The sequence below is a fragment of the Perca flavescens genome, chromosome 3 (genome assembly GCF_004354835.1).
Source record: "Perca flavescens isolate YP-PL-M2 chromosome 3, PFLA_1.0, whole genome shotgun sequence".
NCBI lineage: Eukaryota > Metazoa > Chordata > Actinopteri > Perciformes > Percidae > Perca > Perca flavescens.
Genome location: NC_041333.1, coordinates 31,006,539 through 31,026,977, shown reverse-complemented (window position 1 = coordinate 31,026,977; position 20,439 = coordinate 31,006,539). Strand labels below are relative to the sequence as shown.

General features: G+C 39.0%; 2 protein-coding genes across 7 annotated transcripts in view; one reads left to right on the top strand and one right to left on the bottom strand.

Annotated features, from left to right (window-relative positions):
- LOC114552299 (alpha-2-macroglobulin) overlaps positions 1-14,752 on the top strand; it is a 41,053-nt gene extending 26,301 nt beyond the window's left edge. For all 3 annotated transcript variants that reach the window (XM_028572980.1, XM_028572982.1, XM_028572981.1), the window contains 15 exons: positions 413-464; positions 980-1,063; positions 1,257-1,433; positions 2,172-2,253; positions 3,998-4,154; positions 5,160-5,234; positions 7,142-7,307; positions 8,334-8,530; positions 8,625-8,840; positions 9,456-9,574; positions 10,646-10,736; positions 10,929-10,997; positions 11,154-11,259; positions 13,074-13,115; positions 14,152-14,752. In XM_028572980.1, the coding sequence (XP_028428781.1) occupies positions 413-464; positions 980-1,063; positions 1,257-1,433; positions 2,172-2,253; positions 3,998-4,154; positions 5,160-5,234; positions 7,142-7,307; positions 8,334-8,530; positions 8,625-8,840; positions 9,456-9,574; positions 10,646-10,736; positions 10,929-10,997; positions 11,154-11,259; positions 13,074-13,115; positions 14,152-14,174 (1,656 nt within the window). In that variant the 3' untranslated portion in view covers positions 14,175-14,752. The remainder of the gene's footprint in view (positions 1-412; positions 465-979; positions 1,064-1,256; positions 1,434-2,171; positions 2,254-3,997; positions 4,155-5,159; positions 5,235-7,141; positions 7,308-8,333; positions 8,531-8,624; positions 8,841-9,455; positions 9,575-10,645; positions 10,737-10,928; positions 10,998-11,153; positions 11,260-13,073; positions 13,116-14,151) is intronic.
- Positions 14,753-14,779: 27 nt separating this feature from the next.
- The window catches only part of phldb1b (pleckstrin homology-like domain, family B, member 1b), an 89,865-nt gene continuing 84,205 nt past the window's right edge, over positions 14,780-20,439 (bottom strand). For all 4 annotated transcript variants that reach the window (XM_028572976.1, XM_028572977.1, XM_028572978.1 and 1 more), the window contains one exon: positions 14,780-18,613. In XM_028572976.1, the coding sequence (XP_028428777.1) occupies positions 18,473-18,613 (141 nt within the window). In that variant the 3' untranslated portion in view covers positions 14,780-18,472. The remainder of the gene's footprint in view (positions 18,614-20,439) is intronic.

The window sequence follows — 20,439 nt, the reverse complement described above, 5'->3', positions numbered from 1 at the left end:
CCGTTTGTGTCACAAAGCCCATTTTTCCTACTGAAGACATATCTTAAATATAGTTTGTTGTTAAAAGAGACACTTCCTAAAAAAATAAACTGTAGATTTTACGTTACTCAAGACAGGACGATATAGTGCATTTGTTGGGGACTATTAATTTACATTTGGTGTTCTAAGAAACATTTGGGGCAGCGGGACAGTGTATGTAAGATTGAGTTCAAATAAAATGGTGTCCATGGTTTTAAATGAACACCCAGTGCAACAGTGTGGTTCCTTGATATTAAATAGTTGAAACAAGGGTTCAAACAATGTAACTCTGTTTCAACGAGGAACGAGCTATATCAGGCTTTAGATACACAATACTTGTTACGTTGCCTGTTGACGTAATCAATATCCTTCTCTTTTTTTCTCTCTCCACAAGGCTGAAGGAACACCACAGATGGTCAGTCATAACGCTCTCCTCTGTCCTGCAGGTAAGCGCTCACAAACGACCCGTCTATCAGTGTCTGTTATCTGGAAGCCTCAGGGCTAACAGCCATCTTGAACCTCTCATTCAGAACTAAATACGTCATTCTGTCATGGAGACCTGTTTAGGGTCAGAGGTTGAAGATCTCACAGTTCAGTATGAGGGTGATTGATTGTAATCGGCCGCTCACTGTTGTTCAGAAGCATTTGTGTTGGTCAGATTGGAGATGAGTACTGTACAGAAATGTATGAACGTACTCACTTATTATTGAGTGTTTTAAGTAAACAATAAACCAAAGTGAAAAAATGCCAAGCTGTGGTTTTATAGGGGGTTATATGCTAAGCTAACCAGCAAAAAGTAAGTTTAATATTATCGTACATGAGAGAGGTATCAATCTTCTTACCTAACTCTCGGCAAGAAAGTAAATAAGCACATATCCCAAAATGTGAAATTGTTCCTTTTTAAGCTCTCTCCTTTGTGTATCATTTATGTGTTGTTTTTTTCTGTTCTTTGTGTTGCCAGAGAGCCCTTTGGAGAAGAAAATCTCCCTTCTGATGCCCGAGATGTTTGTGGCTGGATCGGCCAGGGCCTCTGTCTCTGTACTGGGTTGGTGACACTATTTCTCAGTCATTTTTTTTTTTTTTTTTTAGTCCCGCTGTCAAGACTCAGCATTTGGATTTGATGGGCCAGCTAACACTACAGTATCTACTGTATGTTAACCTTCCAACCTGGTAAGAATAAAAAGTTGTCGGGGTGTAATTTTCGAGTCTGCCTCATCTTCCTCCTGTTGTTTTTGTAGGTGACCTGATGGGCCGGGCCATGAAGAACCTGGACAAGCTCCTGGCCATGCCGTACGGCTGCGGGGAACAGAACATGGTGCTGTTTGCGCCAAACATCTTCATCCTCAACTACCTGAAAAGCACGGCGCAGCTGACCAAGGATATTCAGGACAAGGCAACGCGATTCCTGGAAAGCGGTAAGTTGTTCTTCAGACATGGGAACATGGCTCAAGGCGTTGCATTGGCCAATCAAATACATGCTATTAGGGCTGGGCAATATAATGATATATATCATCAAAACGTTGACCAGCAGCCAAACTGCACTTTGACAACTCTTTGCATTTTGATCCTTGCACGGTATGTTACTTTGCACTGAAGTTCTTAATAAAATGAGCACAAATACTCTGTGCTTTTCATTTGTCAAATATTTAATTCGCACAGGAGAATACAAAAGTATGCTTTATCATGTGGTTATTTCATATAGACTATTTATTGAATTACCTGATATTGTGATATATATCATTTTCAAGATATGAAATGACCTATATTGGGAGAGAAGATTTTGGCCATATGAAATAGCACATTCTTGGTAGATCACTATGTAAAATGAAAAATGCCATTATTATTTTCACAGTTTAACTCCCAATCACCTAGATGAGGGTCGCAGTGATAACTTTCCAAAGTTGTAAAATCTTGCCTCATAGTATTATAAGTTGCCGCGCATGGTTCTGACATCTTGTAAACCAAGAGTCAATCCAGTCTCTTGGATCTATTATTTAAACAGCCTTCCGGGATTGTATCATCGCTCATCGGCATGTGGAACAACAGGCCCTCACCAGCACTGACTGACTGACTGTCTCTCTGTCTGTCTGTCTGTCAAGGGATTTCTTTGTAAATGTGATGGTTTTGTTCATGTGTGTCTGTGTGTGTTGTAGGATATCAGAGGGAGCTTACGTACAAGCATGATGACGGCTCCTACAGTGCTTTTGGGAAGAGTGATGAGTCTGGAAACACCTGGTCAGTAACATAACTAGCAGATGCTGCTTAGGATACAGATAATGATGTTGTGTAATAGCCATGACATTTTCTATGAACATGCATATAGGAACTGGTCACAAATAAACAAAAGAAACTAACTGTCATATTTTAGCTAAAATGAGAAACATAATTTGAGCCATATTGTAATTCTTTTAGTAATGATGATGCACATTTTATACATTAACACATTTTTAAATTAGAAGGAGTTAATCTATTATATTTCACATATGGAATTATTATTAATAATGCATTTTAGTTTCATTAAAGGACCAAATACTAAAAATGAGATGTATAAATATTCTGTAAACTGAGGAGGAGCCAGAAATCCCACCCACTGTCTGTTCACTTTACTTTCACACCTGTCACTGAAACTTGATGGTGTGTGTTTTTGAAAACAGAAGTACCAAAATAATCTGAATAATAGAATATGTTCATTTCTATAACTCATTATATATCGCAGTTGCATCAGTGGTCATAGAACACTTAAAAACATTTATCTTGAGCTCTGCTGTTTTAAACTGTGAATATTTTCAGCTCAAATCTCACACTTCATTTGATGAAAGAGTACAAATGACACGCAGACACAGTGGGAGGTACACACACACACACACACACACACACACACACACACACACACACACACACACACACACACACACACAGCAGTGTCCTTTCTAGTGTTTGGCACCAGCGAGCATCCTAATAATTTACTTTATGGGGAACCTGCCAGAAAATATTAATATTTGCATTTAATGGGCTTAAAGCACAGTGCCTCAGGGGATTTAACAAACCCTTTCCTGTTTGAAAGGGTGCTGGGCAGTTTGGCAGTTGGTGAGTGTGTGCGTGGGTGTGTGTTTGTGGTTAGGAGAAACTAGGGCTCTCAAGTGTTGAATTACATTATAATTCCAACAGGAGATTGGATTAGTCCAAATCACTTAAAATCCCAGGACTCTCGAACAAGGACTCACTGAAGTGTGAGCAAATGTATAGCTAGAGAAAAGCCGCACTAATCAATGTTTCATACGAAGAATGGCTTAAAGGACTATGTGTAATGTGACAGGTGTTGATTGCAGTGATGAACCCACAGGTCAAGATATCCAAGTCCAAAGTGTATTTTGGACTGAATTTACATGGTGGCAAAACACAACTCAAGATGATTACTACAGTAGCTCTTTGTCTGCTGGGTGTGTAAATGAATAATTGTTTGCTTAACACGTTGCACTCTATAAGGTAATTTGTCAATGTTGTGTTTACAGCTTTTTCTGCTGCCCCCAAGTGGCCAAAATTAATGAATGCTTATTTTTATGCACCTTAAAAGTATGATTAAAGAGTCAAGCAGTGTTGACCCATGCTGTACATACTGATTATAGTGCAATGCAATATGCATAGTATAATGTAAAATGTCTATAACTTGCTTCCTTTAGAAGCATAGCATTTTTATTATGATTCAAATATATGAAATGCGGGTGTTTAACTTTGCTGCCTCTGTCAGCTCCAGCTGTCTTTATTCTGCTGGGCTCTGCGGCTCAGATTATTGTTAAATTGTGGATGCAGCTCTGGCCCAGCGCTTTCTGTGAGACAGGAGGCTGTTATGTAATTGTCCTGAGGCTGGGTTCATTTTGGGGTTACCAACACAGGCGCACGTGGTTACATTTGTTTTCTAAAAAAAACCCAAAAAAAACAACAACAACCTTGTATGCATTTTCTGTATTGGAACTTCCAGGCTGACCGCTTTTGTGATGAAGTCCTTTGGCGGAGCGAGACCATACATATTTGTGCAAGACAAGCACATTGAAGATGCCAGGATGTGGCTGTCCACAAACCAGCGGACTGACGGTTGCATCAGCTCTGTGGGGAAACTCTTCCACAATGGCATGAAGGTGATGACATTAGTTTGAACGTTTTTATATCTTTCACATCATCTGCTTTTGGTCGTTTAGTATGTTCCTATAAGACAAAACCACCGAATTAGCTCAATGTGAGGAAGCAATTTGCATAGTTTCGGAGAGCTGTGAGTGTGTGCAGAGAGCGGAGATGGCCCCCGGGCCTGCAGGCAAGCAGCGCACACACACACACACACACACACACACACACACACACACACACACACACACACACACACACACACACACACACACACACAGCAGAGAAAATATCCCTAACAAATTATTGCGAGCCAGTCCCCATTAAAGCACAGCATTTCCAAGCCGACTAACCGCAAAAAGCCGTGACAGCTGTGTGTCTGAAGCAGGTACGCATAGTTGTTATAGATACAACTAAGTACTGCGGACTAATATTTGAAATCCGTAAAACACTGTGTGATAAGCAAGAAGCCAAGGACAGTCTAAAGCGATTCCTTTTATGTAAAATGATTGTTTCAGACAACTTCTCCTTGTTGTAGTTCTATTTTTTTGTTTTATAAAGTGGCAATCTCACATACTGGGGTATGGCTGCCAGATAAGGCCACATATACGACTTTTATGTGCTTAGCTCATGCTTAGTTTGTCTACAGTGAGTAGAGAGTCGATAGGTGTGTGTTTCATCATGGTGTTTATTTTCTTAGACAAGGAAAGGGACAAACTGAAGTGTTTTAAATTTAATCAAGAGTTTAATGGCCAATTGCTGTGCAGGTGTAATAAAGCAGCAATGCTTTCAATCAGCAGTTACTGAATCAATTTTGCCACAAAGTGAAAACAACGTTCACATTTAGTACATCATAAACTCAAACGAAAATATGCAATGAAAAGTATTATTGTAAATTGAAACTAGATAAAAAGGATATAATTTTAAGAAAAACTAAACCGAAACGAATTTAGTGGCGCTGACATGAAGTAAAGCAATATGTGTGACCGAGATTGTTTCCGCTCTGCGCCTGTTTTCGACAGGGAGGAGTGAGTGACGATGTGTCCCTGACCGCCTACATCACCGCTGCCCTGCTGGAGCTGGACACCAACGCCACGGTGAGTCTGACGGCGCTCTCCTCTGTCTCACACTGTGAACGCCTCGCGTTGCTGCAGCTGTGAGATGTTCACCTGTTGAACTCATTGGGTCTGCCCTCATTTTAAATGTTTATCAAGGTTAACTTTCTATATCCTCGGAAACCAACGCTGGTAGATTTTCTGTCGTGTTTGATGCTTTAAATTTTCTGCAACCAGGATGCTTTATTTATGTTACATAAATGAAACATTTTCAGATTGCATCATTTAATAGAAATTCTTATTTTTAGACCGGCGGTCCGAGCATGGCCTACAAATGAACTTTGCCAGCCAGAGATTGTAGAAAGAAAAGGAACCACAGTCCCCTGTGAGAGCGGTTAGAGAGAATTAACACTATAAGCACCCTGATAAATATTGAGCGGAGGTAATCGCTTGTTATCTCTCACTACTGCCTTTCAGAGATGTCGGCCTCTGTTCCTTTGTTGTCTCTTCAGCTTTTAATAGTCTGTCTTGGGGGCTACATTTGTCTGTAGCAATTACTAAAAAAAGTTCCCTTGCAAACAACATTAAAGCAACTCTCATTTTTAAAAGCCTGCAGAGAAATCCGTTCATTAGTTGTGAAAAGCAGGGCTTTTAAATGAATGTTGTTTTTTTTGTTTTGTTTTTTATCACAAGCCAACATGGCAAGTATATATTTTTTTTTTAAAGTTACCACTAGCCAAATTTTCTTCTTTTCCCCCTCCTCTTTCATCTTCATTGTCCACTGTGTCTGCAGCCTTCCTTGTATGCTCTTCTGGTTTCTAAACTTTCCACGTTTTTTCTTTGTTTTTCCTAACTAACCATAATACTTGATTTCAGGTCCTGTGTTTTGTTTCTCGTCGTTCCGTTCGTCTTTTCCGGCTCGTAACTGATACCACAAACACTGGGCACGTAGCCAACGGTTGTATGACATGCCACGACGTGGTGTTCATGGGAAATGTAGGATTAGTAATAAAGCAGTGTTGCCAGATAAAGATGACATTTTCCAAGCCACACACACACACACACACACACACACACACACACACACACACACACACACACACACAAAAAACGCCGACATTTCTCGGTAGAATACAGACCAATCTGGCAACACCGACTTGTCGACTTGCCTGGCGATTCAAACAGATGGCAGTGTTATTTGCTTCATTCATCACCAACCAAATTGGCTAGTAACTTTACAATGTTACCCGCCAAAGTTACATTTTACCGACATTTGGCCAGTTGGCGGGTGTCAATTGAAATACCTGCTTGTTAGGCTTATTTAAAGTGCCCATATTATGAAAAAAACACTTTCTGGGATTTGGGGTGTTCTTTTGTGTCTCTGGTGCTTCCACACACATACAAACTTTTTGAAAAAAATCCATCCATGCTGTTTTGAGTGAGATACGGTTTCTGAATGTGTCCTGCCTTCAGTCTCCTAGCGAGCTGTTCAAAATCGTCACAGTCCGAAATGAGCTGGCTAACAACAACCGTTAGCTCGTTAGCATGCTACGTCGTTCTCAATAGCAAAGCACTGCTACAACACACACAAATTCACCATAATCTACAAAATAACTACTTCCATGTGCGCCCTCATTTAGAAGTCTCCCAGCTAATCCTGCCTTGTAACTGACCAAAGTTGGAGAAACAGGCTTTCTTTTACTGTCTGTAGAGTTAGATAGCTGACATGATCTAGCTACTGCGCATGTGCATGTGCGAGTGCAATCAAAGATAGTAGACAGTGAGAGACAGCTGTGCAGTACAACAAAAATATGGTGTTTTTTGAAAATTAAACCATGTAAACCTATTCTGGTACAACCTTAAAACACAGTTATGAACCTGAAAATGAGCATAATATGGGCGCTTTAAAGCACATTGTCTCATCTTTGTGTTTGCCTGTGGCGTGACAGGACCCCGTGGTACAGAACTGCCTGAAGTGTCTGAAAGAGGCAGTGGGCGGCCAGCTGGACAACCTGTACACCACCGCCCTGCTGTCCTACACCTTCACTCTGGCTGGGGACGAGGAGATGAGGAGCAAACTCATCACTTACATGCACCAGAAGTCCAACACACAGGGTATGACAGTGAAACTATCAGCAACATCTGCACGTCTGACTTTTCACCCACCCCCAAACAATTATACTGCTGCTATTTAGCAGCATCAACACAAACCTAGACAGATAGAGAAGGCTCAACTGTCTGAAGAAAATGTGTGTGAGAAAATGTCTTGTTGCTGTATTTGCTAAAAAAGTAGTTGAACTGTTAGAAGGAGAAAGCTGTGTTCCAGTGTCATTCGACATGTAGTGAGTGTAATCAGCTGATATGTCATTAAAAGGTTAAATGAATTAGACCGCGCAGAAAGGCTCTCCTGCTGAAAGCTGAACAAGTGCTATATCACCCAATGTTGTGGTCTGGCCTGCGCTTGCTTTTTTGTTGTAGCATTTTGGTTTTCATTACATGTTATCCTTCCATATAGTGTCCCAAATGTGTATATATATTTTTTTTTTCAGAATGACCATAAAAGGTTGTCTTAAAAGAACGTTTTGTAACAGCTGTAGCTTGGCTGTTGGTATTCGCTCGAGGTTAAACAACACAGAGGAGATGGTTCATTTCCAAAATGAATTTCCTATCTAAACATTAAAATCTATAGACTGTAGACCTACCTACTCATCGATTTTTACATTACATTACATGTCATTTAGCTGACGCTTTTATCCAAACTGCTTTCAACCTTGAAGGTGCAAACTCCAGACAACAAGTAGTAAGTGCAAGTACAGTAGCTTTAAATAAGCAAAACTACAATTAAATATTTTTTTATCCGAGGTACCGTCGGAAGAGATGTGTTTTTAGCCTTCGTCGGAAGATGCATAGGCTTACGGCTGTCCTAATGTCAATAGGGAGCTCATTCCACTATTTAGGAGCCAGGACAGCAAACAGTCGGGATTTCGTTGAGTGATTAGTTGTCCCTCGCTGTGAGGGGGGCAGCAAGCGGGTTGGCTGATGCAGAGCAGAGTTGGCGGGTTGGGGTATAGGGTTGACCATGTCCTGATATAACTCAAGTGTACAAAGTCATTGCTAACCTTCTAATGAATGACACCACAGGTGGCACCCGTCACTGGAACAGAGCAGGGGCTTCTGGGAAAGGCCTGGACTCTCTGGAGGTGGAGATGACCTCCTACATGCTGCTGGCTCTGCTCTCCGGTCCGGCCATGCCGGACTTTGGCTTGGACTACTCCTCCAGCATCGTCCGCTGGCTCGCCCAGCAGCAGAACCCGTACGGGGGCTTCTCTTCCACGCAGGTAGGACAGATCCTGCACACAGGTGGTTTATGGGTAACCCCTAACCCCCTAACCGCTTTTAATGACACGTTTAACCTCTCTCTCTGCTTCTCAGGACACTGTGGTGGCCCTCCAGGCTTTGGCTAAGTACGGCGCTGCCACCTACAGCGCGGAGGGCAGCACTACAGTGACAGTGACGTCGTTAGGAGGACTGAACAAAGAGTTCACCGTGGATCAGAGCAACAGGCTGCTGTACCAGGAGGAGAAGCTAAGCGAGGTCCCTGGAGAGTACATGGTCCGAGCTGAGGGCCAGAGCTGCGTGCTGGCACAGGTACGATCAACCACAGGATGAGCCGAAGACGAAGCCCACACCACAACGCGTGAAGCAGGAACTGAAATAGGGGCAAGTTAGGGGCGAAAGAGAATAGGGGCAGCACTTGGAGGCATAGGCGGAGATTTGGGGGGGGGGTGCAGGGCATTTGTCCCCCCCTGCAATATTTAGAAGAGGTAGATTTGTCCCCCTCAAAAAATATGAAGACAACTCACTCCCCAAAAGAGGTAAAAATAAACGTTCAGGGGTCTCAAAACATGTATATACCCATCTTACCTGTTGATGTTTCCCAATGATTTCAGACATCCCTAAAGAGGACCATACCATTTTAACATCAGCATTTATTTATTTAAGTTACTTATTTAATTTGCGATTTAAACATACTTTTCATTGATAGCTATTTTCTTATAAAAAAAAAAAGAAATTTAAAATAAAAGGGTGGGGTCAGGGGTGATTGCTCTCTTCTTTCAAATTTTTTTTCATTGATAGCTTTTGTTAAAAATAATAAAAATGTAAATATTAATTCTATCTACGGTTATTTCAAAGTAATTGTAACTTATATTTTTGATGAAAGCTTATTGTTCCATTGTGAAGTGATGATGTGTCCCTCCACAGATCTCCATGCATTACAACATCCCCCCTCCACCCGACTTCTCTGCCTTCAACATCTCTGCTGACACCATGGCCAAATGCAACATCAGCAAGCCCCAGCTGATCCTCTTTGTGACAGTCAGGTACTGTGTGTCTGTGTGTGTCTGCATATTTTTGTAGAACTGGTCATTAGATCATTGTTGACTTGTAATTATATTAAGAACTTTAGTTGACTTCAATGCAGGGATACATAAATTATATATAGTATTGTTGATACTATTTTCTGTTAATATTCTGGACTTCATTGGATAATTTCACTGGATAAGGAAACTGTTTGCATCAGCAAACCATGCCATGACATAACACAGAACAGAAAATAGCTGCATTAACAGTTTACCTGCAGAGAAGAATTTAAATAATTGCTTTGACCTACCTTTACATACATAAACAAGCCAGCATGCAGGCCTTTGTTAGTGTTATGATTGCACCACCTGCAACTCATTATAACAATGTTTTTGAAACAGTTAATTATTGTGGTTACGTTTTTTTCTTTTTGAATTTATAAACTTAAAATGACGAATTTAACTTGGGTTAATTACGATGCTTGTTCAGACCTGTTAAACAGCATTAGAACATTCGGTTACACTTGAAGGTATCTACATAAGAGTGACATGACACTGTCATGAACGTGTCATGAACATTATCAACAAGTCATAAACGTATATGACAACGCTTCTTTTACTAAGTGTCATTCGGTTTTTGTCATGACAAGTTATGGTTAGAGTTAGGGTTAGGGTTCATGTGTCATGACGGTGTCATGCCACCCTTATGTAGATACCTTCAAGTAAAGTGTTACCGAACATTCTGTACTGGCAACAATGAGACAATATATCCCCACAAGTTTAAAGGGCTGTTTGAGGGTTAAGACTTGGTTTTAGGATTAGGGATAGAATTAGGTTATGGTTAGGGTGAGGGTTAAGGTTAGGGTAAGGGGCTAAGGAATGCATTATGTCAATGACATGCCCCACAAACATAGTGAAACAGACTTGTGTGTGTGTGTGTGTGTGTGTGTGTGTGTGTGTGTGTGTGTGTGTGTGTGTGTGTGTGTGTGTGTGTGTGTGTGTGTGTGTGTGTGTGTGTGTGTGTGTGTGTGTGTGTGTGTGTGTGTGTGTGTGTGTGTGTGTGTGTGTGTGTGTGTGTGTGTGTGTGTGTAGGTACCAGGGCAGGAGAGAGGAAACAAACATGGTCATCATCAACATCAAACTGCTGTCCGGGTACATTCTGGATAAGATCTCCCTGAAGCTGGTCAGTTCTTCAACAGTTAAACCATGAGCAGCCAGATGATGGAAAATACTTTTAATACACCTATCGTTTGTGCTAATACTACCAGACTTTGCTACTGCATCTAATATGTTATACATACTACATTATATTACTACATTATATTTAATATGTTTGCGTATACTAACGGCAGTCTGCACTCCATTGCTTTGGTAGCTGCAGCGCGACCGCTCAGTGAAGCGCGTGGACGTGGAGGAAGGATTCATCAACCTCTACTTAGAGGGGGTAGGAAGCACTCACAGGATGACTGTGTGTCTTTGTTGATGGTGAAATTTAAGTTTCATTATTTTGATAAACCTCAGTACAGCCATTGTTTACTGTGCGCTGTGTTTTAAGTGAGTAAATGGTTTCTTTAGCGGCCTGTTTTGGTTGTGGTTGCAGCTGAAGAAGGATGAGACGAAGATGCACAGTGTGACACTAGAGGAGGACGTGCCTGTAAGGAACCTGAAAGCAGCTGTGGTCAAAGTCTACGATTACTACCAGACAAGTAAGATGATTTCATAATGCCCTGCATTTTCGTTGCAAAAAAGTCCCATATATCTTAGCAGAAAGTTGGAAAATGTTACGTTCGCTTCACACAAGAGCAGCCATTTTCCCCTGTTGCCATGGGAACGTTATGAAGTTGTTGGGGGAATCACTTTTTTTTTTTTTTTTTTTCTCTCTCTCTTTTTCATCAAACTGCCATTTTTGCAAGTTCCCGCATTTTCATCGCATAAAATTGCATAAATATCCCGCATATTCCATCGCATTTTTTAAGAAAACGTGCTGCATAATCAAGGATTTTTGCCCTGCAATATTCACAAAAAAACAATTTCTTTCTGGAAGGACTGCAAATTAGACCTGCAAGAAGGCTCTGCAGCCCTGAACTCTGTTTTGATCCCCAACCCGGCTGAGTTTTTTAGTGTGGACTTTGCATGTTCTTCCAGACTTTCTTTGACATACTATACTATGGCTTTTAAGACTTTTTTTTTTTCCCGACATATAATACTAATACTTTTTAATGGCTTTTTCCAACATATTCTGCTATGAATGTTTTCTATGTAATTATTTTGGTTGCATGATAGCTCAGAGGTTAGTAATGCAGTAAGTAGGTTCTGCAGCCTTCCCAAAAGGGCTGGGATTTTTGTTGTGGAGTTTGAATGTTATTCCAGACGTGCTTTGACATACTATACTATGGTTTTTGTTATTACTTTTTTTTGATGACTTTTTAGACCTACTATACCATTACTTTTCAGTGGCTTTTTCCAACATATTCTGCTATAATCTACATAATTAGTACTGCATTAAGCCCAGGATGTAGGTTGTGTAGTCTTGAACTCTGGTTCGATTCCCAACTGGGTTGGGATTTTTGGTGTTGAGTTTGCATGTTCTTCCAGAATTTCTTTGACATACTATAATATGGCTTTTTTTTATGACTTTTTTTCAACATACTATTCTATGCCTTTTTCATGACTTTTTTTTTTTTCCACTTGCTATACTATGACTTTTTTTCTACAAACTATACTATGACTTTTTTCAACATGCTATACTATGCTTTTCCACGTACTATACTAATCATTTTCAATTACTTTTTTTGACATGCTATACCATTACATCATCACTTCTTTCGACATACTATAGTAAGACTTTTTTATCTTTTTTCGACATACTATTTTATGCCTTTTTATCACTTTTTTTGACATACTATACTATGACTTTTAATTACTTTTTCGACATACTATAGACTTTACTATTTTAATTACTTTTTTCGACCTACTATACTATGACTTTTTTATGATCTTTTTCGACATATTATACTATGACTTTTTGTGACTTTTGGACATACTATAACTATGCATTTTTCATAATTTTTTTCGACATACTATACTATGTCCCGTTTGTCGACACATAAGGTTTTCGACATATTATACTGTCTTTTTCATGACTACTACAATAACTTTTTATCACTTGTTTAACATACCTATACTATGACTTTTGTCATGCTATACTATGACCTTTTTTTTTTTTTTTTTTTTTTTTAAACCCTTAAAATATTCTACTTTTGTTTAATACATTATTGGTATTATTCAACATTTCAATGAAATTCGTACTATTCTCACTACTTCACCTTCTTATTACGTAATTATGCCAGCAATCCAGTTTAGTTTAGCAATTTAGCTTTCAGCAATAACGAGCATTTTCTGCAGGAAAAATTTTAGTTATTTTGTCCAAATACATGTGATGCTCACTTTTCTTTACTCACTTTACTTTCCTCTCTGTGACACTGCTCTATATCTGATGTGTTTTTGCTGATATTTCCAGGTGATGAGGCAGTCACTGACTACAACTCGCCCTGTGCAGAAAGTAAGTAAAATTTTTAAGCTCTGTGTTTACAGAGTTAATATAGGGTCATCACAGTGTTTCATAACAGTATTATACCTGAACCAGTTATTATGGCCAAAACGGCATGAATTCACTCGCAACATCAGTGATATAAATGGCTGATTTTAAAATATGTACAAATTATGTATAAGGTACTTATCTATAGTCAGTGGTATTACCTATATTAGATAGCGGTGTTTGTGAGCAGGCCCCCAGTTTAGAAAAACAGACAGGAGTGCTGATATACTGTGGATGGATGCAGCAGCTAAACATATTTCAGCCACCTAAAAAAAAAAGCCCAGCTAAAAAGATTATAAATCAGTTTAGTTATACACCCTAATGGTTTCACTTCACACGTCAGACAGCCCTTTATGATGTGGAACAGAAGCCATTATATACATCTATGGTCTCTTCAAAGCCATCAGACTCCTTTGACAAAAACAGCAATTTTACCTCGTAGAAAGTTGCACGAACATTGTTCCATCAGTTCTTGGTCTACTACTGCCTTGATCATTTAGTTTTGTGTTTAGTGTGACTTTGATGAATCCAAACTAACTTTTAAAACCCTTATACTTATAAGTACCTCATACAACCGCACTTCAAAAAAATCCAAACTATCCCTTTTAAGGAAAAGGGATTAATGCTAAATATGCTTTTCATCTCACCACTGCAATGTACAGTTTGAAAGTCAAATTATTGACTAAATAGTTCCACATAGGAGGTACTACTCAATTAATTAATTATTAATCTTAACTGTCATCCAGTCTACTACACACTAACATTTTGTCACTGCAGCAGTCCGATAATTTGGGTTTTCCAAAACTGACTTTGTCCAATTTATCTCAGATTTTCCATACGTTTTATCAAAATTCGCTAGCCAGTTAATGTATGATATGTAATTGAATGTAAAAACAAAATCCATGTGAATGTTATTTTTCTTAAAGCTGGTCAAATAGTGGGAGGAATACAGTAAATGTATCTGGATAGTTTACAGATAAATAAATAGTTTTTCTTCCAGGTGACAGCATCAACGAGCTGTAAAATCCATGTGGCTAGCCAGCGCGGGACGTCTTTCAGTTGGAAGAATCACTGTGTCAGAGAAAGAAACTAGGTGTTAATTATTTTTTTTAGACTGTTTCTTTATTTGTTTTTACTCCTATTAAACTTTTTTTTAGCGGTGTTTGATTGTGAGTGAATTCCACTTTTTAGGAACAAATGCTTACTGTCTGTTTTGTTTTAGCTTTTTTTGGGAGGAGTTTGTTCTACTTGCTGTTCCATGGTAGGCTCCTCCTTGTCCTTCCAATTATGACTGTTAGTAATGAACCAATAATCAGTCGGCCTGAGAATCCATGCGATAGTTGCTGCTGTCGCTCTCCACAACACTGGAACCTTCACATTATAACCCACTGAGTTCAAGAAAAGAAGACAATGTTCTGTAATAGTTCTGTTTTTAATAGATTTGACAAAATCCATATTAATCATACGTGAAAGTAACGCATGAGACATACAGGGTACCAATAACACAGTATGGTACAAGTATTGATTGTGAGTGAGTGTGTGTGTGTGTGTGTGTGTGTGTGAAACAGGATCTACTTTCTCGAGGAAAAAAAAAAAAAAAACGTACAGTCTCATGAATGCTTGGTGAGTTGTGTGTGTGTGTGTTCTGCTGTACCAGTAAATAAAAATAAAAAAAGGTAGAGTGATACATCACTACCATACAATTTCTGAAATGTAACTGACAATAAAATTTCTAAAATGACAAAAAATAAGTAAAAAGTGTACTTCTTTTAATACAATACTGTTTCATCTCTTTTCAATAGCAAGATATTTTTTTCATTTGGGCATCCTCTTTACATTATATTTAGTTTCCTTTCTCATCAACATAGATAACAGTAATGTATATACCAACTACTATCAACAGACATGATTTAACAGCCTTGCCAGTGTTGAATAGTTTGGTTTGCACATGTTAACTGTGCAGGAAAAGTAAAGGCAAGGGGGACAGAATATATTAAGGTCTTTTCACTAGTCTGTATTTTTTTTTTTTTTAAGTAAACGTGTCACTATTTCAGGCACCACAACTATAAATTATCATCACTGTACCAACACATGAAACTAAACAACAGTTCCACATGCTCCGAAAATCACAGCGTAGTTTTGTACTCTGCTTCTACAAAACTGACAACGGCATCCGGCGTCTGCTAACTACAAATGGTCATGTTCACAGCCAATCAATACGCTCACAATGTGATGATAAACACTTGACGACAAAGACACCAGGCGAGCCTGGTCAGTTACAGTCTGTTAAAGCTGAAGTACATTTCTTCATCCACCCTCATGCACGCAGGCCTCTGCTCACAGTGGGGATTTAAAGCAGGGAGTCAAGATTTTATCACTGTTGGAATTCAAAGTTGTGGTTTTAAATTAAAAATGTAGACAACAGATTTTTTGAATAATACGGCTACAATCAATAAGTATTGATTTTAGAACCACATTTCAAGAGGGTATATAGTCTCATATTACCATTTATTTTTACATTTAAGTACCCATAATTGTGAAGAATGCTTTGCATGATATACAGTATAATCTGAACTGAACATTAAAGACAATGCCTGAACATTTTTGCAAATAAAAAGTTGGCAAACTAAGTTGTGATGAGTTAACCCCGCTACTGAATGTGCAAAAATAATGGCGACATTTGTCTGAGTTTAAACTCTTTTTGCACACACTAAACCCAAGCTTTTTGCTGCACCTTTTTGATTGGTTAAAATTTAAAGGAGCACCCACGCTATTGAGTATCGCAAGTTAGGGGAACCGAGACAACTCGAAGCAGCAGTGGTCGAGACATCTCGACTTTTACTCTCTTCTGAGTAAATTTCCCATAATGCAACCAGTGTCTTTAATTACTCTCCCTAACTGGTAAACACACAACCTCCATGCCCCCAGTTTGTAACACAGGCTTTCCGTTATGAGTTTGTAGTCTCCAAGCTCAATGATGAAACACTCAACAAAGACATTATACAACTGTTCTCTACTCAGCCTACGAGAACAGTGAACTGAAAAACTGGGGGACTGCTCCTTTAATAACATAAGGGTGTTTAAGTTAAGTTTAAATAATGACAGTGAGCTAGCTGATCCCCACTGTGCTCAGGGCCTTCAGTAACTGTAATGAGGCTACAGGCAGACGTCCCCTCATGTGAACCTGTACTGCATTAGAGCTCAGAAACTAATTTAAATGCGTTCATACGATTGTAGCCTTCCAGCGAGGCTCTGCTGGACTCACAGACACGGGATCCACAACAACACATAGTCAAGGCACAGTTGAGAATTGCATTAGTCCGTATCGTTGATCCTGTGTGGTCTCTGTAGCGCACTCTAGTGGTGGCTGCTTTAGGCTGGCAGTGATGATGGCTGCTTCCCAGCTGTGTTGTCGCATCATCAAGTTAGCTAAAGGCTACTTGGCAAATAGATGATATTTTCTGTTTGTAGCTGTGCACACATGGATATGCAGTTTGCACCTGGCAACATGGCGGCATCATACAGAGACAGTGAGATAATGTTCAACATATTTACATGTACACTGAGAATGTGGCAGCTGTGGTTAGATCAATACACTGGGTTTTTGGGGAGTCAACTTCTGAGTGTTGGATATCATCCGGTGATTGTCCTCCAACTGATTTTCCTCCTTTCTTTTTTATTACATAAAATCTTTTTACAAATTTGTAAATTCTTTAAAGGCATGTTGAGCCTGGCTTGTACAACCTAGCTTAGCACAAAGGCTGGAAGCAGATGGAGACTTTCCTTCTTAAGAATTATGATGATTTTGGAGAAACACGCTTATTTACTTTATTCCTGTCTGTATGCTAAATTTAAAGTTATGGTCAGGGTCAGTTAGCTTAGCCTAGCATAAAGACTAGATTCAAGGGGGAAGAGGGTAGCCTGTGTCTGTCGAAACATAACTACCAATTACACAAGCAAGGTACAACATATGAATTAGTGAGTATTGGAACGTACCTAGGCTAGCTGTCTCCCAGTGTTAATGCTAAGCTAAACGAACTGGCTGCTGGCAGTAGCTTCTTTTTCATTTAGCATACAGATGTGAAAGTGGTATCAATCGAAAAAAAACAGCTCGAGCTTAGAGAATAAGGAACCTGTAAGCTTAGCTTAGCTTTAAAGACTGGAAACACTGGTAAAATTCACTGGCCGATTAAACAAATTAGATATATCATTTTCATTAGTGACCTTTAGCAGTGCTGGTAAGAAGATATTTTTACCTTTGGACAGAGCCACGGCTAGCCGTTTCCCCCTGCTTCCAGTCTTTATGCTAAGCTAACCGCCTCCTAGCTCTAGCTTCATGTTTAGAATTACAGCTAGATGGAAATAAGTAGATTTCCCAAAAAGTCAAACTAATGTGCTGATCCTTAAGTTATTTCATTATTCTGCGTTAAGTAGAGGTTTTTATTTCGTAATATTTTTTATATTCTAAATACTGCACAAAATAATGTTTATGAGCAGCTCATAATAATATCAGTACCAGCTTTTCAAACCGTGTATTTGTTGAACCATAGTGCGAACCGCAGAGTGAACTCCTGAGCTGTAGTGGGTCAAAGTCCTAACAAAATACCTCCAATTACTTTGGTGAGCCTATGTGAAGTAATATGACTAGGATGTAGCTCAGGATAACTTAATGTGCTGTAGATTTAGAGTTAGTCTAAGAGCAGCACTGAGGTGTAGTGACTTGTGGACTGGATGCAAAGTTTTACTGTGTTTCATGGTTACTCTGGACTCTTAGATCATCTCCAGTCCCTGTTGACTGATTTCTATTTTTTCTCATTCACACATTTTGAATAAGATTCTTTCAAATATATTTCTAAATTGATTAACCCTTTGAATTACGATTATTTTATGCTCTGACTAAACTGAGCATAGTCATGATGGAACACTCAAACAAAACATTGGCATTATGTCATTTGGCAATTTTCTCTAGAAGTAAAAAAAATAAAGAAAGGAAACAAATAATACAAAAGGTAACAGTAACTACAAGATCTCCATTTGGCAATATAGAAAGGCTTTTTAAAAGTCTTTGACAGGTATACATTTTGGTTTATATACAGATGTTTGTCCTTCAAGGGCTCCCTTTTTTCAATCCAAACTGACTCACGTAGAAAATGTGGAGGTGAAGACATCTACATAGTAAAATCAAAGTGTGAGATTAAAAACGAAAAGTAACAAACAAGGCGTTGTGTCCGCTGTGGACTGGAAACAGGAAGGGCCCGTAGAGTCTGTGATGGGAGAGTCCCTGACAAAACTATCTGCTCGTCACAGATGCACTGTCTCTCTCAGTTCATAAACTGCGTGTAACCCTCGGCTCCCGTGACGATCACATCCATCCAGATCCTCATGGCCTCTGCTGCGGGGGCCACCATGTAGTAGAGCCGGTCGTGGGTCTTAACGCAGAAGGTCAGGGAAGGGTTCGGGCTCTGGAAGAGAAAACTAGAATCAGAACCTTCCCAGTGGTAGTCCCACTGCCACGTTTACAGACCCCACTGACTCCCTGATTTCTCATTGTTCTGTACTCTGAAATGTATCAGGTATTGAGTTATATATATATATATATATATATATATATATATATATATATATATATATATATATATATAGAACTATTTCTAGTCATAGTACCATTATCTTTATTGTGACTATAATTGCCACTGTTCATCACACCCCCTCTGCACTGTCTGACACCGCCTACCAAGAGCCTGGGTCTGGCCGAGGTTTCTGCCTAAAAGGAAGTTTTTCCTCGCCACTGCATGCTCTTGGGGGAATTACTGGAATTGTTATCTTTGTAAATTTGTGTGGTCTAAACCTACTCTATCTGTAAAGTGCTTTGAGATAACTCTTTGTTCAGTTGAATTGAATATAATATATAGGTCAATTTCAACCTTTTACAAACTGAAGTACATATTTAACGCTAGTTGTCATAGGGGAGACCTTCAATTTAACTGACTCTAATGAGAGACTTTGAGAGTCCACACAGTTCTGCATTAATGTTTAATAACTGCAGTTATCAGCCTTTGTTAAAATGGAGAGTTTGGGAGTCCAGTGATCTAAATGCTGTTATAGAAGCTGTTCTGTCCTAGCCCTAGTTTGTGCCTCTAATGTATTACCATTACATTCAAAATAGAGACAGAGCTTACAAAAAAATGTCTTCCAAAATAATATACACTTCGATCTTTGACAAACATAGGTCGTTTAACGACTCCTATTGCTGTTCTGAAGGTAGTTCCAGAATCCTTGAGGTTGCGGTAATTACATTTTTTTTATTAACTAATCAAATGGATGTGTAATTTGAAAGATGTCACTCGTAGTGACAAACGCACAGTACAGAACACTAGTAGTGTACAACAAATGTTTGCTACCAACACTGAACTGCACAAAAGAAATATATTCTTAATCTGTTTACCAAGTTGCAAACAGAAATGAGAGCTATAAATTACATTTGTACAATGGTATCAAGAATTCACAAATATTTGTCTATATTGATGCTCCTTTTTTTGTATTTTATATATTTATACAAAATAACGTTCATATTTTTGTTGTGTCATGCAAAATCCTAATGCAATTTCTAGTTACCATGTTAGGAAAAGAATGTTGAGTATTCTGGAAATACTTTCAGAACAATATAAAGTGTTGTTGTTAAACCACCATCTGGGTTCTTTCAAAGATCACCAGGTATTTATTTATTTTAGAAAGAACTGCTTAGCTCGTTGTCTGAACTGTAAAGGTAATACATGAGAGGCACGGACTGGGGTTAGTTCGGCCCTAAGAAGCACTGGACGCCTGCAATTTCAGTTTTGCCATTAACACAAAATACTGTATCTGGAACACTAATCCCAAAACACTGGTACTGTCAATGAATTGGTGTCAAAAACACAGTAGTCTACCCCCGATCTGCAGATTTAATGGAAATAAGAGAATGACAACAGTCTATAACAAAAAGTACATGAAAAACTAAACTTTAAAGAGCATTTTCCCCACAAAACTGTTGTTATGTTTTTGGAAGAGCAACCAACCAGACTATTGTAAAATTGATTTCACCCCTACACACATGTTCCACTCATCTGCATCACTTTTCTTCTTCTAAACCATCATCTTTCTGTCTTCTAAGTGCATCAGACTTTAAAGTTTTACCCTCTGTAATGTGACATTGGAAGTGACAAGTAAAATAAAAGTTCCAGACATGATCAGAGCCACGCAGTAAGTCAGAGTGCGGAGCATTGCGACAGGCCATCAAACACAAACACGC